The sequence below is a fragment of the Sarcophilus harrisii genome, chromosome 6, assembly GCF_902635505.1.
Source record: "Sarcophilus harrisii chromosome 6, mSarHar1.11, whole genome shotgun sequence".
Lineage (NCBI taxonomy): Eukaryota > Metazoa > Chordata > Mammalia > Dasyuromorphia > Dasyuridae > Sarcophilus > Sarcophilus harrisii.
In genome coordinates this window covers 239,859,877-239,887,755 of record NC_045431.1, presented here as the reverse complement: position 1 = coordinate 239,887,755, position 27,879 = coordinate 239,859,877, and the positions used below count along the sequence as shown (strand labels likewise).

Genomic DNA, 27,879 nt, shown 5'->3' with positions numbered 1-27,879 from the left:
TTTCTTCCAGATGGCAATTCTCATGCTAGAAGGTAGTACTCAGAGGGAAAGAACGAGGAGCACGATGGCAATGGCCTCTGGGGCTGCTGAGAAGATCTTTCAGCCCAGCAGTCCTGAAGGCTCTCTCCCAATGGCTGCCCAGCTCTAAACCCTCCAGCTCATCAAAGTGTCCTGGCCACTTCAGATAAGGGCAGACAAGGCATCTCCTGGTCCTGGAGGCTGCTCCCCTCTTGCCTCCCTTGCCCACAATCACCGAGCTCTCTCAACTGCTATCTCAGATGGTCATGCAAAATGATTTCCAACCTGTTACCCTACATTTTGAACTGGTCCCCAATTCTAGGTTTTAAAATGCATCTTCTCATCCAGTGGCTGAGCTGCAGCCTCGTTCCATCCATCAGTCGGCTCAAACACTGCCTGCCCTCTTCCTCCCACCCCAAAGCCTAAGCCTGGCACCTTCCACACTTGGATCTAATTCCAGGTGAGAAGGGCAGGGCTCTATGCCCAGGACAGAGGGGCCCTTCTCCAAGGACAGCTTGATTTCTGCCCCCCCCCCCCCCCATGATCACTCACTTGGCACGGGTTCTCGGTCAGTGCTTGTCCGGCGCCTTCTTTGTTACAGGACCTCTATGAATGAGAAAAAGCAAACACTTCCAGTGAGACGGTGAAAGCGAACGCAGATTCTTAACTTGCAGCCATCACAAATTAAGAACAAAACCAAATCACAGAACTATTAGAGCTAGCCTCTTAACAGGTCAGATGTGACCAGCATCAGACTACCCTACGCCACCAAAATCCACCATAAATAAGCACCAACACCTTACAAATGGCTCCAAATTATCTTTTAAAAAAAGAAGACTGAGCCATGAGTCCAAATAGCATCTTCACCTTGTGCCTAGGAACAATTTCATTGCTCGAGGAAAGTAACTGAAATGCTTCCATCTTCCAGGCAGAATCTCTAAGGGCTGGAGGGGTGAGCGTCCAAATCAACTGTCAAGTCTAGCCTTCAACAACCTACTGTGGGGCGGGCTTCCCTCGTCCAAGGCCAGCTAAGGTGGACACGGGCTTCGGGGGGCCCTAAGCCTGGCCGCGCCGGAGCTGAAAGGCACCCCAGGCACGGGCAGGAACGCTCTGGCTCCGCTAGCTGGTCACTGACTTTTCAAAGCAGTCACTCCAGTAGTCACCTCCTTTGTCCTCCGTCACAGACGGGGCAGTGAGAACTGAAGTGCAATCTCCCAGCTAGTTAGGTCCCCCCTAATTAGGTCATCTTCTATCCCTTCCCTCCATGAAACTGCAAACAACTGGTGAAGAGGAATAAATTCTATGCCTGTCAATAGGCTACTGAACAAAGACTGCATTAAAAGCCCGGGAGAAGCTTTTTAAAATGCACCACCATGGTCCCTGCCCAATCCATCCCCTGGGCTCTGCCAACTTTAAGAAGGGGATGGGGAAGAAGGAAGTCCACAAGGTCATTGTCACGGCAGCAGCCTTGACCTTCAGAGAGCGCGTCCCCAAGGACAGTTTGTTCTAGACTGCTAGAGAACAAACACAAAGAAGTCCATAAGGGAAGCCTCTTTGTTCTAAATTTCAAAAAAGGCAGCAGGATTGGGGGAGTCTCAGGAGCAGCACACCTTCCGGTCTCCCAGCTTTATCAAAAACCCCTGTGCCCGAGGTGGATGTGTGGCTGGGAAAAGCGAAGGCCAGGTAAGCCTCACCAGCACCTCTGGCAACATCAAGGGACTGATTCTTAGGGAATAGTTAGAGCTAAGGGCTCCCAAGATGCAAGGAAACAAACTGGAAGCTCCCACTGCTTCCCCCTCATGAAGAAGGGATCCTCAAGGTCCGACTGCACAGACTCACTCCTCCCTTCCTAAGTTTACACTGAGTGAAACCCAGCTGAGCTGCTGGATTAAGGGACAAATGGGACCATTTCATGAAATCCGTTCTCCTTTTGAGCCAAGGGGCTATAGGTCAAATCCCGTTACAAGGAAAGCCTTACAACTCAAGGTTGGGGAAAACCTATTTCTTGTCCTCGAGCTCATCCTCAAACGATCCCGCTCCATGAAGTCAGTGGGATCAGCCCTCTAGCTCTCTCACTCCTCTGGTGGGAGGCAGCGTGGTGCGCTGGAGAGTGCTGGACTTGGGGGTCAGGAAGTCCTGAGTTCAAATCCCTCTTGGCACTTACTAATATTACCCTGAGCAAGCCAATCAACCTCTCTTGGACTCAGTTCTCACCTGTAAAAGGAGGATTAAAAAGAGCACCTACCTCACAGAGTTGTTGTGAGGGTCAAGTTAGAATGTGTGTAAAGCATTTTGCAAACCTTAAAGAAACATTATAAATGTTAGCTAGCATCTACTGTCTTAGAACTCGACTCCAAACGTCCCACAAGGAAACCTCTCCCCTCCAGCTAGATTCTGCTTTTAGAGGGCAAGGCCCAGGCAGCTTCCACGCCGCCAGGCTCTGGCATCGGGCACCCCTGTAGGGGATGGGAGGCAGGGGAAGATGCTAGGGGAGCTAGGGCAATGCTTCCAAGTCAGGCCGAGCAGCTGGGCGAGCGCTCGGGACGCTCGAGTCGAGTGACCCCGAGCCTCTGCCCAAGAGCACCAGGGGGTGCACCCTGCTCCATGCCCCTCCCTCCAGGGCCACCCCCCCACCCCTCCAGAAAAGCTAAGCCAAGAGCTCTCGGCCTCTCTGCCTCCAAGGTGTTGTAACGGGATTTGACCTGTGTACAAATTCTAAAGAGAGCTACGGTCATTACCTCACTGTTATAACAAGAGCTGTATCTTCTCGGGGGTGACACAGTTAAAGGGTTACTCTGCCAATGGAAGAAGCCCCTTTGCCTTACCTAATGGTGCTCCTGCAAGAAAGTTATTCCATCCAAAGTTACAAATTGCTTCGTTTTCTCCAGGCCTGAAGGCCCACAAAGGCCCCACCACTGCTCTGTGAAGGCCACATCCCTTTGACGGTCGGCTCCTTTCCAAGGAATCTGCCGTCCTCCCTTCTCTCCCTCCTCCTCCCCCCGCCACCGAATGGGAGATGGTCTGAAAGAGCAGCACCACCAGGAAGGCAGCCCGGGTCTGGTCTGTTTCCTCAGTACAGAAGACGAGGCTTCTCTATATCACGTAGGGGGAAGTGGGCCAGGTCCTGAGCCAAGGACAGAAGGGGAAATCTGCTCTGGCAAGGACGGAGAGACGCCCCCACGGAGAGGGAGCTCCACCAGCTCTCTTCTCTTTTTTTTTTTAAAACAAGAGCTGAAGAACCGGGAGCTCCTTGAAATTCTACTCATGGGACACAACTGACTTTCCAAGATGTATAAGTGTTTGCCCGACAAGCCTTGGCTTTGTTGTTAAAACTACCTTACATGGCAGTGCCCAGTCCAGAAAAAATGGCAAGCTTATTTATTCCCAAAGGAATCCATCTGAGCATTTGTGGGGAAGTAGCTGTAGTGTCAAAAAAAGCTCATCGATAAATGCGAATGGTTATGGAAATAAAAGTTAAGAAGCATAATGGGGGCTGGAACTGGTTTATGTTGCTATTCTGTCCATGCAAAGCTAAACAGAAGGGGCGCACAGAAGCTGGGGCTGCCAGTCCACAGCCAGACTCCCAGGAGACAGGGCTACAGGGAACTCAGCAGGCAGCTAACTTCCTCATTTCCCAGAAGAGGAAACTGAGAGCTGGAAAGGCCAAGGTCATGTATGTCCAAGGGTCAGCCTGAGTTCCAGGACCAAATAAATGAGTCTCCTTGGCAGCGGCAGAAGCAGGAGAATGGTGCTTAGTAACTAAAGGGAACCAAGAAGAAAAGCCTCAAGGGTTCCAGACTTGGTAAGTCTCAGCCCTTATTTCTTAAGATGAAAATCTTCCAAATGTCTAATAATTGCCATGTTCGGTTATCACCGAATCCTGACCAGGGCACTCCATTGGACTTTTAGTAGCTGTGCCCCTGCTTCCCAAGACTCCTCTGACAAGGTTCCAGTGAATTTTAAAAGCACCAGAAGAAAACCAGAAGTTTTCTTTTGTGAAAGCACCAGAGGAATTGGTATGAGGAGCAGTGACAAAGGAAAAACCAGCCTACTGATTTCCAGCCCTTGTCTGGGATGCCCCAGAATATCTCCAATTAAGAAAACTAATTTCAAATTCATTTTTCTTCCTCCCAAACCCAATGACATTGAAAATGTCACATCCTAAGTAAGAGCCTGGGGGGAGAGAGAGGGGCCTTATGGGGTCTGGGCTGATGTTAAATCTTGGAAGTTGGAGCTCAGAGCGTCAAGTCTCTAAAACTTGGATTTATAGGGGCAGATGGGGTTGACTACATTTTGGAATTGATGTGGGAGGAGGGAAGCCTCCAAGCCTCCAATACTTCACCTGATCCTGAGAAGTGGAGGACCCCACTGGGAACTAGGAGATTAAACACCCTTCTTTACTGAGGAAACAGAAACCACGTGTCTGGTTCGCCTCGGCCCAAGGACCAGGCATCCCCCGTCTGGATTGGCAGCTGCTTTCGAGCTCTGCAAACCCAGCCCAGACTTATGTAGCTGGTGCTATTTAAACAAGCATTACAACTTTCTTTTTAAAAAAGCATTTCTTGAAACCAAGAACTAAAAGAAAGAAATTAGAGCTGTAGAGAATGCTCCCACTTCAGAGGTCTCATATACTATACCGTGAATCGTGTCTGTCACCTGGAAACCAGAGTGCTCTAGGCACGATCGCATGGGCAAGCCTGCAGCAGAGAACACATGCACATACAGCTCAAGTGGTACATTACCCCCCCAACCCCTTCGCGCCACCCAGCACAGCCACGTCCCCATCCGAGGTGCTCGGCCAGGCACCAGGCATCTGTGTTTGCATCATGCGACAAACCCCCCAACATTTAGGACCAGCAACACAAAGAGACTGACTGTCGAGATTAGACAATGGTCGGGAGCTCCTGGAGCCGCCCGAAGGAGGCACCAAAGCAGGTATGGGAGGACTCTGGGCAGCGACCTGGCCACCATCCAGGGGCACTGACACATGGTGGGCACATACAGCACTAGGAACTCTTGTTTTTAGAGGAGAGTTGGCTTGGGCTGAGATGATCAAAGCAGCTGCAGCCCGACTCTCATCCAAGTGGAGGGGCACTGGGCTGCCTGGTTGGTTTGTTTTTTTTTTTTTTTTTTTTTTTTTTGGGGGGGGGAGGGCAACTAAATAAAAGTAAATATAACTGAGGCAGTGATCCTATTAGCAATGAAAACAAATTGAATTCAGTTATTCCTAGTTAATGGTAACATATTGTTATAAAATGTTCATCACGCAAAGGAAACCAATTTTTGTGGACTCAAGGAAATGAACAAACCAAATTAACTTTCTGAGAAGGAGTATCTAGAACGACAATCTATTAACAGGAGGGCTCACAAAGTGGGATGAGACCAATAGTTTTTAAAAATTTGTGAGATCCCAAACTAAAGGGCTCCAGAAGGGCTCCAGTTTTACAAGGGAGGAAAATAATAGGAGTCACTTTGCTTCAGAGGACATACTGCTTTACCGTTAATGGTTCAAAGGCTACTACAAGCAAATATTTATCTTCAATTAGAAAGGAGGGAGGAAGGGAAGGAAATTGGTTTCCTGGGAAACCAGCTGGAAGGTAAAAAGAAAAAAAAATGTCGTCTCCCAAGTATCTTTTTTTGAATAATTAAAGCATATCTGCCTTGGGCCTTGAACCTTTAAACTTCATTACAGTTAGTACTCAAACAAGCACTAATATTAGCATTCTACTGTTAAAAAATAAAAAAACCCGACTCAAACCCACAATTCAGAGGCCCTTGATGTGTACGGATACAGACATTCATGCCAGGGGGATTGCCCATAATGGCGAGGCCAAATCTTTCCATTCATGCACAGGAATTCTGCCTGAGGAAGGTACAAAGTGTTCCTCTGAGGCAAACGTAATCAATCGACAGAGCTGCCGCCGAATGAGCGATACAGACGGTTTGTGTCTTCCAAAATTGGTGATGGACAGTTGGTCAACTTGCCAAATTGGCTGCTCCTCATCCTTTCCGAGAGCAGAAAGGAGAGATTCAAGCGTGCGAGCACAGGGAGTCAGAACTTTTACAGGCTCCTTCCAAATTCTCTTTGACCAACTAGGTGGTGCCCTTTCTGAATGGCAAATTGTTCTTGCCCTCAGCATTGCTGGTAGCCAGAACACAAACTGCCCTGCTTTACTTAAGGGAGATTTTGTCCCGCTCCCTCTTCCCAGTTGGTCTTGTTTGTTAAAATGGGGGCCTTCCTCCTGCATCAACTATATTAAAAATTATCAGGAGTAAGTTTGAAATCATTGCATTTCTAGGCAGTTTTGTGATAAGATTCTAGAACGTATTCAATAAATTTTCTAGGGATGTTCTAAATGTTTCCAAACAAAATAAAACGTAATGAACAGTGCATGAATGTCTTGTTGATCTTGTTTATGCTCTTTTTTTTTTTTAAGGAACGACTTTGGCTCTAGCCCACCCCCCTCCATGTGCACATGCCACCTAAACGTTCACACAGATCCAGCCCCAAAGAAGTCTCCAGAACAACAGTTAAGAAGGTTACTTAGGTTTTATCTTACGTAGAAATAGTTGCTGAAGAGACAGATGTTTGTGGCACAGAAAGTGCACCCGCCCCTCAGGGCAATCTCAAAGTTTTACCTTGACTCTGCTACTTAACCCTTAGTGTCATTTCATTGCCACTATGGAAATAAAGGAGATTAGACATCTCAAAACACCGAGGAGACATGGTGCTCGGCCCCCTCCCCCCACTTGCCAGCCAACCCTCAATCGTACACACAGTTAACCATCAACACTGGGGGAGTCTGGCCCGGGACTGAAGGTTCACCCGCTTAAATGACACAGGGGGGACAAAGGGACTGGCCCGGCACGGGGCAAGACCACCTGCCTCATGCCGCGGTATCAGCAGGCCTCTGAGGTGGGGACACGCCTTTAAGGGCTACATTGGGATGGAGTCTGTTCTTTTATGAAAAATTCCAGGGAGGTATTTATAAAAAATGCTGTAAAACGAGTTCTGTTTCCTACTGGTTCTATCATAGAACCAATCATCTGGACAGTGAGGCAGGGCTGAGGGGAAGCGAGGGGAGACCTCAAGAGTGTGGCAGCCCCTCGGATTCCCATCCTCAGCCTGGCCTGCCCCCTCTTCTTATCCGCGGCTTACCTACAGTGTTTAAGAGTCAGTGTGGATTCTTCACGGAGCAAATAGCCCACATGGGAAGATGTCAAATTTAAGGTTTCAGGCTCCATAAAATGGAGTCTTAAAAACCCAAATTTTATAGGTTCAGAATGTCAAACAAATCTGCTTTTAAAAAATACTATCTTCATAAACTGGAAACAAAAGTCTGTCTTTAATGCCTCACTCCCTCAAGAAGGGGCCCATGGTACCCGTCTCAATCACCAGTGGCCACCCAATGTGTGTGGTTCCAGCCACGCTGGCCTGTCTCACTGAGTCTGGGTCCTCTGGGAATGCTAAGGAAGTGACCATCAGGTATGTAGTGTGTAGCTAAACCATTTGGGGATATTTAATGGGCAGATTTGATAGTGGCTCTTTTTACGCAAGTAGCTCTGAAGCCCCTCTCATTTTCAGTAGGTCGTATCAATGAAAGTAGAAAGCCCCCCATTTTCTGTTACTTCTGCTGCCCTGGGAGGGGGGAGACCCTTACTCAGTCAAGAATGGATGAAGTGTGGGTTTTAGCAGAATTCAAATTAAGCTGCATTTCAGAAGAACCTGACTCTTGGTAACAAAGTCAGGCCTGCAAATGCTTGGTTTGGGCAGGAATGCTAGGCTACTGTTCGAGGCTCAGCTGCCAGTGAAATCATTCATGCTTTTTAAAAAGCACAAAAAATAACTGGGCTAAGACAGAACCCCAAAGTGCCGTAGAACGTTCTGTCTCTTGCTTCACATTTGCTTTGAGGCCCGAATGGTTCTAATTACAATTGCCTTAAGAGCTGAAATAGCCTGCTTCCACTCCTGCCGGCCCTCTAGGAGCCCGTAAACCTTGCCATGGGCCCAGGTGGGATGTCTTCAGGAGTTCAGTCGGTTAGTTTTATTTTGTTTCTAAAGGGGATTTTCAGGGGTCAGGAGTGAAGCCGAGAGACCAGAGCCCCAGCCGTGCTCAAAAGAGCTCATAGGAACCAAGGGCCCTGAGACAGGCTTTGTAAAATGACACTGTTGAAGGGAAAGGAGAAGCTAAAATGTCCCCAAACAGGACACCATTCCCAGCGTTTTCACACACTGACACAATAAAGGGAAAATTTGCATAATGAAAGGGCCTATTCACATAAGTTTCTCCCTCCACTGTAAGAATATCTGGATCACAGGGAGCATTTTTCATTCTCAGGCAGAGATGCCAGGGCAGCGGTGCCCAGTAAGGCTGCTTGGGAGCAGTGATCCTGGCCCTGGGACAATTCTGACTCTTTTCAGCCCCCAGATAGAACATGGGGCAAATGGAGAGCCTCCTAATAACCAGTTGAACCTAAGTCACACACCCCTCTTCTAAAAGAAGGGCTTTGTTTAGGGCTTCTAAAAGAAGGGCTCAGTTTAGAAACTGTGAGGAGAAAATTGCCAGGTATACAGGCTTCCTTCGGAATAAAATGCCAATTTTGGTAGTTCTGTGAATGGACCCTTCCAAAAGCAAGTTAATGGAATCATCAAGTATATTGATATACAAAGTTCATATTTACAAAACATTTCTTGTCATGGTCATTAAAATATTAATTACATAGCTTAAATATTCTGGCAAACAAATATTTAGGATTTCACATTTTCAGGTTAAAAACATAATAATGAAGGCAGTTCAGCAAATAGTGGGCTTTCAAACTACAAATTAAGACTAGATTTTAGGTAATCTAGATATGCTGGATTATAAATCTGTACCTAATTCAGAGCTCGACTTCAAACCTCTGTGGGGAGATGAAGCCTGTGTCCTTCCTCTTAACAGTTTTAATGATAAGTACGCTCTAAAACTTGCCAACCATGCCAGGCAAAAGTCCTCCCCTACAAGAGTCCCTTTCAGGCTGTGGAGGCTCTGAAGAGAACATTCTCCTGGGTTTTAGAAAACAGCTTTGATTTCTGCCCAGCCCACCCCTACAGCCCTGGTGGACAGTGGGGTCTGGCGGGACAGGAGGTCTGTGCCAGGGGAACACAAATCAGAACAGGAATAGAATTAACAAGGGGCAGAGCAATATAGGTACCTTCTCACCAGACTCCAAATGACTACATCTCAACAGTAACAGATTAGGCCAATGTCCTCCTCCCCCACTCCCAAAGAATTAACTCACCATCTGCAGAATGGCACCATACAGGCGCAGAAGCACTTTCCGGGGCTCATCTGAGACAGATTGGACACAGTCAGGTAAGGAGCAGAGGAAGAGCATGTTACTGAGGCCGCCTCTGTGGGGACGAGAGACAACAGGGTCATGCGGACGCCGATTTCCTCCCTCGAGAGGAAATTGTTCACGTTTTTGTTCACAAATTGTTTACAAGGAAAAGACAGTTCTTGGAACATCGATTCAAGACCCCAAGAAATGACCCAATGGTATCTATCGGCTATTTCCACACAATGCTAACTACCATTAAGTTCCCTCACATAGCAAGAGGATTCAGGCCAGTTCCAATAGTCTTGTGATGGAAGGAACCATCTGCACCCAGAGACAGACTGTGGAGGCTAAGTGCCTATGATCACAACATAGTATTTTCTTTATTTTATTTTATTTTTTAATTATAGCTTTTTATTTATAAGTTATATGCATGGGCAATTTTACAGCATCGACAACTGCCAAACCTTTTGTTCCAATTTTTCCCCTCCTTCCCGCCATTCCCTTCCCCAGATGGCAGGTTGACCAATACATGTTAAATACGACGCAACCTAGTATTTTCACCTTTTTTGTTGTTTGCTTGCTTTTTTCCTCTCATTCCCCACCCCCCTTTGAGTGGATTTTTCTTGCGAAGCAGGATAAATGTGGAAATAAGTCTTTAAACAAAGTTCCCTCACATTCCCATGTAATTCCCATGGTCCCATTCTCCATCAGCTTCGGAAACTTTTCTGTAACTTCTAACTGCTATGCATAGGACACTCTGAAACCTTTCTCTCCATAGCTTACTAAATGCAAAAAAAGAAAGCAAATGTTTCCCTTGAGGAATTTCCAAGAATCCACCCATTGCTGATTAAAAAACCTCCTTAATCCTGAGCTCATCTCCATCCTGACAGCACAGGCACGCTTTCTAACAACTGGCAGCATTAACTTCTAGAGAGTTCTGGAGGGAGAATCTAGCCCTTCCCATCACTGGCCAACATGCCAAGCTAACAAACAGAGGAAGGAATCAAGGGGGCCCAAGAAGGGAGAGAGTTTCCACAGAGGAGAGAACATCAGACATGGAGATAAGGAGGAGTTGGGTTCCAAGGCCAGCTCAGCTCATTCTCACAAACGGCTTCCTGAGACACCCTAAGCTTCCTCAAGCATACAGCAGTCACAGTGCCTGATGCCTGTATCCCCTACACAACATGGTTGTTAGTCCGTGATGCTGTTAATGCCATTACTGTTACATGTGGAGTAGTGTGGGGAAGGCTGGGAAAGCAGCTTCAAAGCCACCTTTGAGAGCCCTTTCACGCAGTAAAAAACAGGAAAGTGTTGTTTCTCTGAGCCAGGGGAGCCAGATGTCTGGGCAAAGCCACCAACATGGATCACACTCATTTCAGTACTGCCTAAGAACCACCTGGGCTCAGGAAAGGCTTTCTCCGTCAGTGTCCATGTGGCCCCTGCCGGGCCCTCCGGGGGGAGCTCCTTCTCCTATCACTTCTCTGACATTCACTACTCAACACCAGGGCTGCCCACTGGGGTGCTGCTTCTTCCCAGAAGCCATTCACTGATGAGAGCAAGGCCAACCCTGACACGTAGGAACTCTGTGCTTTAAACAAATGCTACAAAAAACTCAAAGATCCCTCGGGCTGAGGGGGAGTGAGTGAGAACATAAATCTGAACAGTCACTGACCTTGAGGGTTTTCAAGATGTGATTGTCTCCTAGGAGTCACAGAGTCAGAGTGGTCAGCCCAAGCCCCTGTACTTCCAGAGCAAGACCGCTCAGGACTAAGGAAATTGCTGACCTCCACTCATTCCAAGGGTTCAATACTCAAAACACACACTCCTTAGAGGGAGGACTGGTAAAAATAAAACCCTACCTAAATTCAAAGACACCAACATGATCAAAGAGCCCCCTCAGGATACCTGGGTAATTTAACACAAGGTGACTCCTAAGGAACAGGAGGCAGCATGTGTGGCAGGGTAACTGGAGCACTGGGTTTAGGGCCAGCCAGCCTGGACTAGAACCCCAATCACAGGACTTTGGGTAACAACACTGCCCTGTTCTGGCCTCATAAACTTTTCTTTACTTATAAAAGATTCCCGCTTGATATCCTTGAAGACCTAGACTTTGGGACTGCAAGAGGGTGTCCAGAGATGAAGGCGACGGAAGAAGACCGAGCTGGACAATGGAACAGCACCAGACCCCGAGCTCTCCTCACATTTGTACCTTCCAAAGTCAGCAACAGCTTCTTTTTCTCCTAAAATTTTTCCTCCGTTAAGCCCTGCCTTTGCTCTGCCTCCACAGAAGTCCAACTAACCTACAAAAAGTAAAATAATGAGAAACTTGTAAACAGAAAAACACAATTTAGTGTTCACTTCTTAAAGGGACCTTCTGTCCTGATTTCTCCTTAGGCTTGCAGCCTAGATGGGACAGGACCCCACCAGGACAATCAGTCCCGAGGGAGCAGGCAGGATTCTTGGTATGGGGGTCAGGTGGGCAGCCCCCTCATCCCCTGGCTCCTCTGTCCATCTCCTACCCAAACTATAGTTATTCTCATGCAAAAGAACTAAGCTAACAGGATGAACCTACAGCATTTAAGCTCCCTGTCCTCTTGGTAGTCTGGTGAAAACCACCTAAGAACAAAAGCAGCCCAGACTTTCCAAATTCAGCCTGGATGAAGCTAAATGTAAAATCACCCAACAGCCGCTTTAGAGAGTAGCATCATCAGTAAGTTATAGGTCACATTTTGACATAAAATTACTACTTAATTTTGTGAAGGCTCCAAAGCACAAACTTAGAAAGCAAGGGCTTAGCCCTAAGGGAAAATTCCACCAACTGTCTAGTTGACATTTTTTTAAGGGTAAAGCAAAATAACTGGCTTTGATTGGCCATTCTTGCTAAGCGGCCCTCTAGCCACGGTGACTGCAATGCTGATTACCCTGAGCCCAAGCTACAATTTTGAGGCAGTGTTTTCTAACAAAGCTGGGGGGATCATCCAACTCCCTCAGCTGCAAAGGGGCCCAAAGAAGCCATTTGTCTGAAGCTGCAAGAGCAGAATGGAAATCTCCGTTAAGTTTCTCATCAAGTGATAATAGTTTGCTTTTGGGCGTTTTTTTTTTGTTTGTTTGTTTGTTTTTGAGGACAGAGTAAAAAGAGAGAGAGATTGGAAGTAAAGCCTGAGTTCCCTTGCTGCCTTTTCACTACCTAATATTGGAAAGCTTTGGGGTGGAATTGAGGCACATCCACAGTCAGAGAATCAATCAGAGTCTTCTGGGGGAAGGAAGAAGTCAAACAAATAGGACAGAAGGGAAGGATCCATCGGGTGTGTCGGACTTCCTGGGACCAGGAAGGAAACAACTAAGCTGTTTGCCCAGTATCCATGCAGAGGAGGAATCAAGGTGGGTGAGTGGAGAACCACATGCCTGGGAAAGACCCAACTCTTGGGAAGGCAGGTAATGTTTTCACCCAAAAATTACAGGGGAAAAAAGCTCCACTTGAGACCTCTGAGATTTCTGTCCAAAGCCAGTCTGCTCTATTGGTACAACCTCATCCTAATTCTATTGTCGTGCCAGACATGATCCAAATGGGCTTCTGGTCGCTAAGCAACAAGACTGGCACCACCTCCAAGGGAAGCGGTTGTCCCCTTCCTGTCACACGGTGAAAAGTGCAACTAAAAGCTTGAGCAAACAGACAAGTTACTGTTCTCCAGGGGATTACTGAATGTGTTCCTAAATGGGCAGGCCAACCAGCTTGGCTTAAACCAAATGATTCCTGACAACCTGGGAACCAACCTCAGCTCTCATATTTTCTGTACGTGACTCCTTTGAAAGTGCTGCCCAAACGGCTTAAGTTACAGAAAGGTGACTGTCAATGGCTCTGTAGCTGTAGCACCCACCAGTAAGGAAGGGCCAGAGACATAGAGGTTAAAACAGCCAGCTCCAACAGACACTCAAAGACAGGAGGACATTGTGACCGAGATGGTGGCAGGAGCTCAGGTGCTCAGTCTGGCCTAAGATTTGACTGCTATAATTTGGAACTATGCCCAGAGGGCTCTCAAATTGTGTATCCCTTTGATCCAGCAGTGTAATATGTCTACTGGGTCCGTACCCCAAAGAGATCATGAAAAAAGGGAAAAGGGACCCACATGTCCAAAAAGTTTGTGGCGGTCCTTTTTGTAGTGGCAAGAAACTGGCAACTGAGTGGCTGCCCATCAGTTGGGGAATGGCTGAATAAGTTATGGCATGTGTATGTTATGGAATATTATTGTTCTATATGAAACAAACAGCAGGATGATTTCAGAGAGGCCTGGAGATTTGCATGAACTGAGGCTAAGTGAAGTGGGTAGAACCAGAACATTGTACATGGCAACAACGAGATTATGCGATTGATCAACTCTAAAGGACATGGCTCTTTTCAATAGTGAGATGATTCAGGACAATTCCAAGAGACTTGTGATGGAGAGAGAGCCATCTGCACTAGAGAGAGAGGTCTGTGGGAACTGAGTGTGGATCACAACAGAGTATTTTCACCTTTGTTGTTGTTGTTTGCTTATTTTTTTTTCCTCACTGTTTTCTTTTTTTGATCTGATTTTTCTTGTGCAGCATGATAGATATGGAAGTATTTAGAAGAATTTTGCCTATCTTTGCTTGCTATCTAGGGGAGGAAGGGAGAAAAATTTGGAACATAAGGTTTTGTGAAACTATCTTTGCATGTATTTTGAAAAATAAAAAGTGATTATAAAAAACAAAAAGCTATTATTATTATTTTTTAAATCTGAGCATTATACCATGAATCTGAGAACTAAGCCATGCAAGTCCTTAAGATATCATTCAATTGATAAATATATTCTATCAAATAAATTTCACAGATTTCAAGTTTCACAGAGTAAGCCTCACAGGAAGCAGGAAGTTAGAAGGGACAAGTAGTTGGTTACTTCAAGTTAGTAAAGTAACTTCTTCAAGCAGACTGCTCTTCTGCTGGGCCACAGGCATCCCATCATTTCCAAACCCAGCCCTTTGCTCACCCATGAGCTCCTGTCAGGCCATAACTGGCTCAACTTCTACAACACAAGAATATGGAAGTAGAAATACTTCTCTGGGAAATGAAAAGTCCTATTATAGCTAACGACGTTGCTGCAAGGCAAGTGGTTTAAGTGAATCTGGGAGGGTCTTTCAGGTTCTCCTTCAGAAAGTCTCTTGTGAATAAATCTACGTAAGCTAAGAATTCCTCTTTCTCTTAAAGGAACCAACAAGTGAAAAAAGTTAGCACAGTATGTATAGGCAAACTCGCCCAAACCATTTTGAGAAAAGTGATTTGGCTCTCCAAGTTACCACAGCTCTGCAGGTGTTGTCACGTGGGAATGTTGTGTGAAATCCTCCAATGTGTGTGGCACAAATCCCAAAACCAAAGAGAAAAATGGCACATGCTAGCCAGCAGGAGAAAGAAGACAGACACCTCAACCTGGGCTGCTTCACTCCACGTCTGCCCATCAGCGCCAACCAGTATCTGGGGGCGATGTGGTGCTTCCAGAGGCGCCAAGGACCGCTTCGGTTGCATCAGTATAATTAACACATGCCACAGAACAGAAGACAAATTAAATTAGCAACTCCACCTGCAGGAATCCCCTGCTTTACGTAATTCAAAGGGCAAGGCCATTGTGTTCTAGGCCACTATCATTTCTTTTCTCTCCTCCTCTCCATAATCTTTACTCTGACACCAGCAAGCATCAGCTTCTATAGGCATCTGCCAACCAATGAAAGGTCTCTTCTCTTTGTCAATTAACTGACCAATTACATGCGATCATATGCAATCAGCAGCTACGCTCTGGGATTCCTAAGCCCTTATCCTGCCCCAGCAACTTTTAGACATGAGCAGGTCGGACCAGCAGAGAAAAGGGCAGGAGGCAGCCCGGCAACACCCTCCAAGCACAGCCAGAGAGGGGTGTCTACTCCAGGGAGACATCAGCCAGAGCCACAGCGAGGAAGCCAAAGCCCAACTGCAGTCTCCAATACTTAGCAGCTGCATGACCCTGCTAAGTCCTTACAAATCACGTCACCTCTAGGGGTCCTCAGGAGCCCAAAGGTTGGATAACAAGGTCCCCTCTGACTTTATATCCTCCCTGGCAGGATTTGGGACTTGGTTTCCTCAGCTGATTTCCTCAATCCTTCTTCTGAGCCACTCCAAGTCCCTTCTCCTAAGGCCCCGGGAAGCCTGTGACTCACTGTGGGGTTTCTGCCATCAGTGCCTTCAAAAGATTCAATGATAAAGAGGAACTTGGGAGAACCCAACTTGGGAGAAATTAGAGAGGGTCATGTGTGACTGACCAGGGCCCGGGCTCGGCATTCAGCACCGAATCTGGAAGGCGGGCGGAAGGCCTGGGAGGCCTCCTGTTCACTTCTGTCTCCCAGAGAGGATCATGATTGCAGAAGAAATCTTTGCAAACATCTCAAAAGCTTCAGGATGCGAACATCGCCTCCTGCCACCTCCCCACATCGAGAGCCAACTCAGCAGCCCAGCTTTTGTTCTCAAACTTCTGAAGAACATTCTGCGTTTACATAGACACACTCTTGATTTCATTCTCTCTCTCCCTTAGAGTAGGTCAGTAACTTACCTGACTTTAAATGTCAACCAAGTGCTAGAAATAATGCCTGTTAGGTCCACCAGCAAAGGTAAGGGAATAAGGAGAGAAAATGAGAGCAGAAAAGAGGAAGGACTCAGAAAAAGGGGACACACCTTAGAAAGGGAGCACCCCCAGAAATGCCTGTGGCCAGTTCAAATTCCGGGCACTGATACACTGATGTCCCCAGTTAGTGAACAGCTTCTCTAGAGGGAAGAATCCAAGGCCACCTGGAACTCAGCGCCTCTTGCCTCCCTCGAAGGTCACCCAGCTTCTGGCCTAGTGTGACCCAGGGGTTGCAAGCATCACTGATGCAAGAAACCTCCCGAAGGTTCCCCTGGAGAAGATGCTTCCTTCTAAGTGGAGTTCTCCCCCTCTCCCCCTCACCGGAATGGCCCAAAATGCCAGAGACAATTCAGACTTCTTCCTTCCGTCTCCTGCCCCCCTTCTTGAGACCTCACCACTGAATGAGCATTAAATGCTGGTCATTGCTGATGCTGATTTTGCCAAGGATTCTTGCTGACTCACTTCTGGGCCAACAGACAGTTTTAACCCCAACTAGAAGAGCACCGACTGCTCTCGACCACACGCCCTCTGCGACATCGCTCCCATCTTGGGGACAGCTGTCCCTGACAGGCTAACCCAGCCTGTGGGTCACCTGAAAGAGGATAAAGCCAGGCAAGATCCTCTCAGACTTAAACGCTCCCCTCTTCCTGTGCAGGGCCCCACTACTCTCCCAGTTACCCGGGCCTCAAGCTGAAAGGTTGCCCTTGGGCCTTCTTTCAGGCCCCCAAATCAATCAATCAGTGGGTGAGTCCTGCCATTCCCACCTTATAGTATTTTTTCTCTCTTCCCAGTACAAGGCTCAGCACCTCCCATTTGTGTTATGGCCATAACTCCTGGGGAGGAGTCCCCCCCCACCCCCGCCCAAGTCTCTCTCCACTTCTGTCCTCCCTCCATTCAGCTAATCAAGTGATCTTCCTAAAACAGCCATTCAGCAAACCCCCGAGGGTTCCCTATTACAATCAGGATCAACCATCAGCCCCTCGGCCCCTGATCTCCAGGCCCCTGCCAACAACCCTCCCAGTCTTCTTACCCCACTCCCTCCATACTCAGGCCTCTTTTGCTGTTCCTTGATTAAAATACTCCACCCTAATCTGGCAGAACTCCCCATTTAGAACTTCCTTCTCTTTCCTTCTTGAGCAGGAAGTCCTCCCCAGTCCTCCCCTTGCCCTTGTGGCCTGCCTTGACACTGACCCCAATGGATCCTCTCTCCATAACTTGTTTGCCCCTAGACTTTGTAAGCCTTTTGCCTTTTTTTTCCTATGCCCAGTACTTGGCACAGCACTTGGCACACGGCTGGCACTTAAAAATGGGCGCTAGTGAGCTGAGGGACACTGCACAGACCAGACTCAGTTGAACTGCTTCTTTCTTTTTCCCTCCTTTTAGTCTTTGTTACCAGGCTGGCTTTGCTGGGAAAGACAAGGAAGGACCTCCATGTAAGTAACCAAGAGCACACACCACTGGACCTGCCCTTCTCCTCAAGGAACAAGCACATACCCAAGGTGATCCTGCCTGTGGTCTCTGCTGAAGATGCTAGGAGCACAAGTGACCATCCCTACAGTGAGGCTGCTCACCCAGAGGACCACCCTTTGTGGGAAGCCCTTTTACCAATCTTTTTTCTTTATTTGAGAACCATGAGATGGTACTTCCCCCTCACTCCACCTCAAAATCGAGAACTTAACAGAGCGAGAAAGAAAATTCTTCTTCAAAGATCTAGTTATCAACTGGCTCAGCTCCATCTGCCCTCTTCAAAGACCCTATTCCCCTTCTCCATTCACAACTGTTTAAAGCTTCTAGATCACTCACTGGGGGAGATTTAAGGGATTTTCCAGAGCCATTTTAATTAGAAATGCCTTTTTCCCATGCACTAGTCTTACAAGCCTCCTCCCGGGGAGGATACTGTTCCCATAATGTAATCTTCATTAGTGGTCAGTTGTCTTAGGAAATCTGACCAAAAGTCTGGGCTGTTCAATGTACCTAATTGATTCTTCCTGGGAAAACTAGAACTTAAGTTTCACCACAAGTGGGTTCCATAAAACAACCAACAACGGATGCCTAAGAAAATGGTCCGTGACACTGATGACACTGTCCCTGACAGAGTAAGCAGCTCTCCTTCACCATCCCTTCCTGTGTAACAGCCCGAAGCACACACTGTCACCTGAGCTAGGTAACTAAGGGGGCACTCAGCCCTAAAGTCTTCCAACTCCACATGGGTCTGTACTGTTTACTATATGGCCAGGCCACCTTTAGGCAAGGGAATTAGGCAACAGTGACTCAATCCACTGCAAGTACCTGCCCAGAGTCATTCCTGCTTCCACATGCTGATCAAAACCCGATAAGAGTATCTCCCTGGATGGCCTTCCACTTCAGGCAAGGGGGCTGCTCAGGAGTGCCTCAACATCCACGAAAAGTCAGCCTCCTAGGGTGAGCGTGTGAACAAATCCTCTGCCTTCAGAAAGGTTAAGAACCACTTAGTACACTTTACTTACTGTTTATAAGGGAACAGAATCCAGGCCCAACACTTAGCACATTGTCTAATGACAGGGCATGCAATGGGCACTGGCTAAAAGCTGGCAGATCAATTCGTCTGGGCCACTGATCGCTCCCTCTATGTACACAATATTCTGAAGTCGAGGGAGTCAGAAAGAAGCCAAAGACCACATAACTCCCTCCCTACTTCCTTTCCTCCCTCCCTCCAAGTGCTGTAGGGGTCACAACACAAGTCTAGACCTGGATTTAGAATCCTTCCTTAGATACCTATCAGCTGCCTAACCCATGCTTCTCCAAGGGAAGGGTCTCCACCTCCCTCCCAAGGATTGCAGTAACCAAGGAGAATGCAGATGTCAAGTATTTAAAGCATTAAAGGTCAACTGTCTGTAACTGATTCAAATCAGTGGCACACCTTAGGACATCACCTAATGGAAGGAAATTCTTTTCTCCATATCTGTGACCTCTTTTTCAGAAAGCAAATCATCCCAGTCCTATTTACTCTTAACAAATATGGGTACTACAGTAGCGCAAAGACCAAGTATAAATTCATAAATATTTCAATTTTTATTCTATTCCTATATTAAAAAATAGTATGCCATTTGTCCTTTAAAAATAACATTTGGGGCAGCTGGGTAGTGCAGTGGATAGAGCACCAGCCCTGAATTCAAGAGCACACGAGTTCAAATCTGCTCATAGGCACAATACTTCCTAGCTGTGTGATCCTGGGCAAGTCACTTAACCCCAATTGCCTCAGCAAAATAAATAAATAAATAAACAAACAAACAAATAAATAAATAACAGCATCATCATCCTAGGGAAAGGGACCCACATGTGCAAAAATGGCAGCCTTTTTTATAGTGGCAAGAAAACTGGAAATGGAATGGATGCCCTTGAGTTGGGGTTAGGGTTTGTGCAGCAAGGTAACTGTCTAACTATGTATAAATATATTGGATTTAACATATTTAACATGTATTGGACTACCTGCCATCTAGGGGAGAGGGTGGGAAAATTTGGAACAAAAGGTTTTGCAAGGGTCAGTGTTGAAAAATTACTCATGCATATGCTTTATAAATAAAAAGCTTTAATAAAAAATTTTTTCAAAAATAGCAATACAGTGAATCTTGGCAGATAGTAATAGACAACAAATACTTGGGAATCTAAAGTCATTTTAAAATTGAATTTTTCTTTCTATGTCTTCTTGCTGGATTTTCTTGGTTTTAGATAGATCTATCCATTTTTAAAAATCCTTATAAAATGGTTTTCATTCATTAAAAATTATATCAAGTAAAAATTTATCATTCAACAATTAAATGTCATTAAAAATCTATCTAGCCCAGAGCTAGGTGTGAGAACAAATGTCTTAAGTGTCTATTACATGAAGGTGGTGTTAAGCATTTCACGATTTCTTTTTTCATTTGATCCTCACAACAATCCTGAAAAGTAGGTGCGATTATAATTCCTATTTTACACTTGAGGAAACTGAGGCACAGAGGGATTAAAGGGTCATACAGCTAGTAAATGTCTGAGACTAGATTTTAACTCAGGTCCTTTGCTATTCATTTTGAGAAAAGGTCTATTTCTACGCTTCCTAATATTTTTAATAGGAATGGGTACTGCATTTTGTCAAAAAATTTTTGCAAATCTATTGAGATAATCATATGGTTATTGTTGTTTTTATTACTGAAATAGTCAATTATGCTTGTAGTTTTCCTAATATTGAATCAGTCCTATATTTCCGGTATAAATCCTGATTTACAATGATCATAAATATATGACTTTCATGATCTATTGCAGTAATCTCACTAGTATTTTATTTATCACTTTTGCCTCAATGTTCACTAGAAAATAAACAACACCTATTAGATTAAAAAAGAGGCAGTTAAGATGACTTCAAGGGTAGTTAAGCAAATCTCGCTTCATGCACTAGCTGGGTGGCCCTGCACAAGTTACTTTAGCTGTTTGCCTTAACCTAATCTTGGACAGTATGGTTCCTGTGGTCACAGAGTCAGACATGACTGAATAATAACAAAAAGCTCCAAAATCACCACTGGTCAATTTTTAATTTCCTGTAGTAAAGGATTTATCAGATCCTGCTCAGCTCAAACAATCCAGTTGGACAAAGTGCTCTGTTTTTTAGGAGGGGGACAGTTGATATTTCTGTTTCTCTCACTTGCCCATTGAAGGCAAGGGCTTCAGAAGAAAAGGAAGATTTGGGACATGTTAGTTTAAAAGCTGATGTCAGAGAAAAGACTTGTTCTTGGCCAGGGACATCTAACAAGCACCGGTAAACAAGCATGAATTCTGGCAAACTGAATCCAAATGGCTTTGCCCAACTCAAAAGAGAGGAAAGAGAGGAAGAAAATTGTCTTTGTGGGTCGACACAGTGGATAACAAAAAGCTTTGCTACAGTGGAGAGAACAATAGAAAATCCCAACAATTCAGTGGAGATAAAATTCAAGAGAGGAGCCAGCAATAAAATTCATGGTCCAGGCTGCTCACATAAAATGCACCAAGGAACATCTGACCTCACAGGTAGAACAAAGGCTTAGTGGAAAGGGACTAGAATGTGGCTTTGAATTTCATCTCTTGCTCCAAAGTAATAAGAGATGGTCAAAGTGATTGGATGTGGGTGAGGAAATTCAGGAAGGAGATTGGGGAAAGCATCAGAAGCTTAAGCCCTAAAGCCTCTGGAGTACATTAGAGACCACCTAGGCAGAAAGAAGAAATCTAAGAGCTCTTGGAAGCATGACATATAGGGGGACATTTTGCCTGAAGCCAAAGGCCTAATAATTGTTTTGGCTTCCCAGAAAGATGGAAGAATTGAGGAACTGCATCTGTATCTCAGGTTCTAGGGTGGAAAAGAAGGAAAAAAACCTGTGGGTAGATGAGAAAGAAAGGAATGTTGACGAGTCAGATCTAGGGCCCCCTGAGGAAGGCAGGAGAGGGTCTGAGGCTCCTAGGACTTAAATTAATTCAAGCCCACCAAATTCTGAGGCCATCCCATCCAATGAGGAAGAAAAGGAGCCAGCCCTGGAGAGTCTTGTAGATAAAATATGGCACTCTCCAAAACTTAAAGGCATGTCCAGAAAAATAATCATTATTTTCACATCTGGACTTTGCCATGCTGTTATTGAAGGACATGGTATACAAGTCAGGTGGGCTGGCCAATATGTGAGGTAACAGACTAAAATGTTGGGTCAGATATTGTACTTTTATACTTAACAGGAACGAACATCTTTTGGGTTATACAGGTCTGAAAACACAATGTGGCAAACCCAGGGTGGAGAAAACTTGGCTGGCCAGCTGGATGAGAGAAGCTGGGTGGGCCATGAGCTTCAGCATGTCCCTGTGGCAAACCCCAATGTGCTCCCGGCACTCCTATGGACAGTCTGGGGAAAAAAAGGGACAAAGTGCCAGGGACAGAACTGGGAATTGGAAAATCTGAGCTCATGTGGCAATTTGATTTTGGGGAAAGAGCCTCAGTGTCCTTAATCTGTAAAGTTAAAGAAATGAACATTTCCGAGGGCCCTTCTATGTGACCTGGAGACGTTTTTTTGGTGAACCAAGTAAAACAGAAGAGTGGGCAGCAAGCTCCAAGTCCCCATGAGATGCATCAAAGTATAATATATCCGACAGGCTGACTCTTTCAAAGCTGCCCCCTTTGTCTTATGCACAAAAGAGAACAGAAGACAAAAACCTTCCATAATCCTTTTTGAGGATGTAAAGCTTAGTTTGGCCCCAGAGAGCAGGAAATGGGAGAAAGGCAGATGGAGGCTGGCTTGCTGGAAGGTCTAACTTTCTAACAATAAGAGTCGTCCAAGTGAAAGGGGCTGCCTCAGGAAATAGATACCCCTCTCCCCAAGTTTTCCAGCCAGGGCTATATAACCATTTCCTCATGGGGATGGACAAGCCTGACCCTGAAGCTTCTTCTCCCACAGAATTTATAAGTAAATTTTTCTAAAAAGACTAAAATGAAAGTCCTCTTTTTTCCCCCTTTCTTTTGCTGAGGCAGTTGGCGTTCAGTGACTTTCCCAGGATCATTCATCTAGAAAGTGTTAAGTGTCTGAGACTATATTTGAACTCAGGCCCACCTGACTTCAGGCCAGTGCCATCTAGCCCTCTTTTCACTATCTCTCCATTAGAAGTAATTGGATGCCAAGTGTAATTGGGTTTTCTCATTCATTAATCTCTACGCCACTTTCTACATAGACCCAGCCAACCAAAGGTTTAGCCCCCTTCTTCCTTCAGGATGGCAGTGGGATCTCCAGCGTTCCTCAAGAGGCACAAGACGTTGGCCCGCATCTCCGCTGAGCAGCCGTCGGACGTTCCACCAAGGTTTTGTGAACCATTCTGCCTCCCTGGACAAACCAAAGCTCTGCGCAGAGCCCCGGCAGGGCCACCGTCTACACACTAGAAGGGCCTACTGTAACAATGATGTTCTATTCTCGACCAGAAGCAGTGGCCAGTATTACTGCTGACGAGGTGGCTCAGTGAGGACGGCAATGGGCCTGAAGACAGGAGACCCCGAGTTCAAATCTAGGTTCAGACATGAGCTGTAGGACCCTAGACCAGGTAAACCGAGCTGAAAGAAATGGCAAACCACTCCAGTATCTTTGCCAAGAAAGCCCGGGATGGGGTCATGAAAAGTTGGACACGATTGAAATGTCTCAAAACCAAGAAGAATGAGCACTTCTCATGATCAATACTGATTTAAAAAAAAAAAAAGGTCCTATAAGTAAAGCCTCAATCGGACAAGATTACTATGAAAAACTGAAACATAAACAGAAAGATCAGACCACATGGGAGTAGGAAACCAAGGGGATAAAGGCAATATTCTTAACTCAGGGAATACATTAGGTTGCCCCACCTTCCTATACACAAACAAGAAAAAGACATACACTGGATCTAAAGAGGAGCAGCTATGGATCTCTTCTCAAGCTCAGATTACCACAGTATCTGTCTCCAGCCCCATTATGTGAGAGGGATGAGGCCACCATGAGATGCAATCCAGGTGGGAACCATTAACTATGTCAGATGACTGACAAATTGTGAGCTCAGCAAGGAATTCTATCCACTACCAAATGGGCAAATTAAATCCACCCATAATAAAAGATCCATCCGTTCAGAGGGGTCATCTCAATAATCTTCGAAAAGAACTCTTTCCTGAGGGGGAAAGTCCTACCCAAAACCGGTCATTTCTTAACTGAATACAAATGTATTAAGCACTGACTATGAGCATTGGTGAGAGGTGACAGAAGGAAAAGTTTCTATCCACTAAATTAAATGCTCCACAGATAAAAGAAAGTCATTTCAGAGGAAGAGAGGCCAACACAACACAATGACCGCAGCCTAGCAGAACTTGCCAAAAAAACAAATTAAAATAAATAAACCCAACCCAAAGCCCCAACTTCCCCCCCCCCCCAATCTCATCCATCTCCACGAAAGGGGGCTCTCCCAGAAAGGTCTGACACTCAGATAAACCTTCCCCACCAGTACTTCCCTTGAGGACAAAGATTTTTAATCACCTCACTTCTGACAACTCCTCTTCTATCCAGGAACCCCAGACTCCAGGCAATTATGAGCAAGACAGCCCATCCCTCACCTCCCAGGCCCCTCCTTGACTCAGCCTCCCGGCTATAATCTCCCGGGGAAGGATTTCCTGTTCACCCTGCGGATCTGGACACACTCCTTTGCTTGTGGTTCCCTCCTGAGGGTGAAAGTTCCCGGGCCATCTTTGGTAGCCCTGACCTTTGCCTCACACAGTAAGCAGCACACAAAAGGCAGTTAATAAATGCACTCCACAATGGCAGACTCAGAATGCATCTGCTGCCGCCACTCTCTGAGATGTAAAAGCTCCAGCCCTCACCACCAAGTGGCCACCACAAGGCTCACAGGCAGCTGAAAACACCTGAAAGCACCCCCCAAGACTCTGACGTCATTTCTGGACTAACCCCGGTCCCGGCCCTTTGTGGCCCGCCGCCAGTTTCAGGCTATTTAGGCCACTCATTTTTGCCCCTTCTCTGAAAATGGCAGCCGGCTGCTGGGGGGATGTCACTCAGACAGGCCCCGCCTTGTGACTTGCCTGGCCCTTCTTGGGCACTTGCGTGTATTTGGGGAAATATTTTCCTGGGGAGGCCAGGACTTGTCAGGGGGTTTCTATGGGCCCAAGGCTGTAGAGGGATAAAGAGGAAGTGAAGGTCCACGGGCTCCATGTGCCACAAACTCGGCCTTCTGGGCAGAGAAATTGAAACGGATTCGCTGTGGGCCTGGGCATTAAGTGTGGGCCCGCCGCTCTGTACCCCACAGCCCAGCGAGTTCTCTGCGGTGCCCCGTGGGCAAATCCAAGGGAACCCAGCAGGCTCAGCCTGATGTACGAGAACCCACACGAACCACCCTGCAGGCCCGAGGCTAAAGCTGCGGCTTCTCCGCCACCTTCTCTCGGGGTGAGGTCCCAAGGGAACAGCTTTCTGCGTGTGTGAGGATGTACACTGACTGCGACTACGGAAGAAAACCCTTTTTCCTTTAAGGGATTTTTAAAAAATAAGTCTTGGGAGCCAGTGCCTAGCGACACTTCTCCAAATGGGACACGACAAACTCAATTCATCGACATTCCCCGTAGTCTGGATTGTAACCTGGGTGACCTTGGGCCTGATTCCTTCCCTAACCAGCCTCAATTTCCCTCTCTGTAAAATTAGGAGACCCATTCCTCCAACTCCTGGCCCTCAAATCCAGGGGGCCGGGGGCCGCCAGCTTCGGGAACCCCCGCTCTGGGGGAGTTGAGGCTGGGACTTCCCCAGCAGAGGGGAGGGAGGCCTTCCCAGAGGAGGTGGCCTTGGGAAGTGAATCAGGTCACCAGATAAGGACAGAATGCCTCGGGGCCTTTTTGTGGGCAGTTCCCGGGTTCCCAGACAAAAGGTTCCGCCACTAACCTACAAATTGCCCCCATTTCTGCCCCCCCTTTCCCAAAGCTGGGGGGGGGGGGGGAGTGAGGAGAGGAAGGGTCCCTCACATACCCGAGTTTCCCTCCCCGAAGCCTCTGCAAAATGTGGGGTGAGGGGCTGGCCCCAGTCTGGAGAGGGGTTGGGCCCCAGCCTGCTCTTTGGGATTCTCATCCCCGCCCCCATCTCTAGGCCCCCAATGGGCGGGGAGGAGGCGGAGTCCGAACTAACGGGCCAAAGGCTCTCTGCCCAGGGTCCCAAGCCCCCACCAGGCAACGGGCCGAGGACCGAGCCTCAGTTTCCCCTCCGGGTCAGGGACGCTTTCCATCTCTCTCCCTTCCCAGAGAGCTCTCTCCTTCCGCCCTCTCCCCAAGGTCGGAGCCCCCCCCCGGGGGGGGGCTCTCTTTCCCACACCACAGTCCATTTCCTCCTGGTTGGGAGAGAGGGACCTGGTCCTCCCCTTCCCCCCCTCCGTGGTAGCCTTAGTTCTTCTCCCCCCCTTCTCGGCGTTGGGGGCGGGGCCTGGGCCTCCCCCCCCCCCAGCTTCAGTCCCCCTTCTCGGCGTTGGGGGCGGGGCCTGGGCCTCCCCCCCCCCCCCAGCTTCAGTCCCCCTTCTCGGCGTTGGGGGCGGGGGTCGGAGCCCCAGTCTCTCCCCCGCTCCCGGATCGGGGGCGGGGCCTCTCTCTCCCCTCCTTTCCCCTCCCCCAGGGCCCGGCCCGGACCTGACGACGCTGATGTGGAACTGGTCCTCGGGCAGCGCCCTCCAGGCTCCGGGCAGGAACTCCTTGCACCAGAGGTAGGCCTTGCGGCGGGTGCGGGGCTCGGGGGCGTCGGCGTCGGCCGTGTTCTCCGGCTCGTCGGGCTCGTCGTCCCGCTCGGGCCGGCAGCAGCGGCCTCCGCCGCCCTCGCCGCCTCCGCGCTCCCCCGCCTCGAGCTCGGCGTCGGCGTCGCGCTGCTGCGCGGGCCCCCCCACGGGCGAGGGCGCGCCCCCCCCGCCGCCGCCCCCCCCGCAGCTCAGCAACAGCCCCAGGGTGGAAGGCTCCGCTTCGCCGCCGTTACAGAACTTGGTCTTCATGGCGCGCGGGCCGAGAGGGCCGGGGGCGGGCGGGGCCGGGGGCCGGGGGCCGGGGCGGAGGGGCCGGGAGCCGGGGGCCGGGAGCCGGGGACGCCGCACAAAGGGGCGGCGGCGCGGGGCGGCGGGAGGGGCGTGGGGGCGCCTCGGCCGCGGCTTCGGGCTCGGGCTCGGGCTCTGCTGCCGGCGAGGCGGCGGGGTCGGCGGGTAGCGGCCGGTGGCGGCGGCGGGAGCCGGAGCGGGAGCGAGGGCGGAGGCTGGAGCGCGGTCCGCGGCGGTCGGCGCGTCTGAGGCGGTCGCGGGCTCGGCGCTGCCTACACCTCCCGGCGCGCGGCACGAGGAGCCCCCGCCGCCCGCGGCGTCACAGCCCGCCGGCGCCCATTGGTGCCCGCGAGACAGGCCCCGCCCCGGGGCCCGCTTCGTAGCCAACCGGCGGCCGGCGCCGGCAAGAAGGCGGAGAAGGCGCGGGCGCCGCCCCCCGGCGCCTCGGGCTCCGCAGCCTTGCGGGGAAGGGGGGCGGGGCCACTGGGGCCGGAGGACCGGGTCGGGGGAGGAGAGGAAGGGGGAGGAGGGGGAGGGGGCCATGTAAGGGGGAGGGGGAAGAGACTGAGGAACAGGTGGAGGGGGAAAGGGCCTGGGGAGGAGCTGGGCCCGAAGAGGGGAACAGGTGGAGGAGGAGCCCGAGAGGAGGGGAAGGGTTAGCGGAAGAGAAGACAGGGACGGATCGGAGGAGGGGACTGGGCCGGGAAAGGGAGGAAGAAGAGAACGGGGTGTGAGAAAGGGCGGAGGAGGGGAGACAGGTGAAGAGGAAGGCAGGGGGAATGGGGGGGGGGGTGAGCGGACAAAGGAGGGAGGGGGAGGGGCTCCCCGCGCCGGTCCGCAGGGACCCCGCCGGCCGCCGGACTTTGCTTGGACGCCTTTTTAGGGCCACCCAAAATGCGGTGGCCTCAGCAAAGGGGAGCATGAGCCGGCGGGCGGGGGGCTTGCTGGCACAGGAGCTCGCGGTGACCTTGGGGAAGGGTGCGGGCCCTGGCAGACGGGTGCGGGCGCGGACCTTGCCTCTGCCGCCTCCCCGGCCCAGGAGGCATCGAGGACCGCGAGCTGGGCCCAGGGAGGCCCGGGAGGGCTGTGGGAGGGGCAGCTGCTCCCTCCTCCCAGGTGCTGACTGCCCCCCCCCCCACGGGCCCGACCCCCTCCCTCCCAGCCCTGAGACAGGCCCGGAGCCGGGGCCCCGCTTGTCAGGCCGGGACGCAGGACTGGGGCCCGCCGGGAGGCAGGACTGGGTGGGACGCAGGACTGGGGCCCGGGCCCTCCGGGAGGCAGGACTGGGGCCCGCCGGGACGCAGGACTGGGGCCCGGGCCCGCCGGGAGGCAGGACTGG

At 49.0% G+C, this 27,879-nt stretch overlaps 1 protein-coding gene across 1 annotated transcript in view; it reads right to left on the bottom strand.

The window, feature by feature from the left end:
- Positions 1-26,681, bottom strand: part of CHKA (choline kinase alpha) — a 39,187-nt gene extending 12,506 nt beyond the window's left edge. Inside the window, exons 1-3 of the mRNA XM_031942328.1 lie at positions 26,149-26,681; positions 9,298-9,409; positions 571-624 (exon numbers count right to left, since the gene is read on the bottom strand). Of these exons, the coding sequence (XP_031798188.1) occupies positions 571-624; positions 9,298-9,409; positions 26,149-26,501 (519 nt within the window). The 5' untranslated portion in view covers positions 26,502-26,681. The remainder of the gene's footprint in view (positions 1-570; positions 625-9,297; positions 9,410-26,148) is intronic.
- Between the last annotated feature and the right edge of the window lie 1,198 nt (positions 26,682-27,879).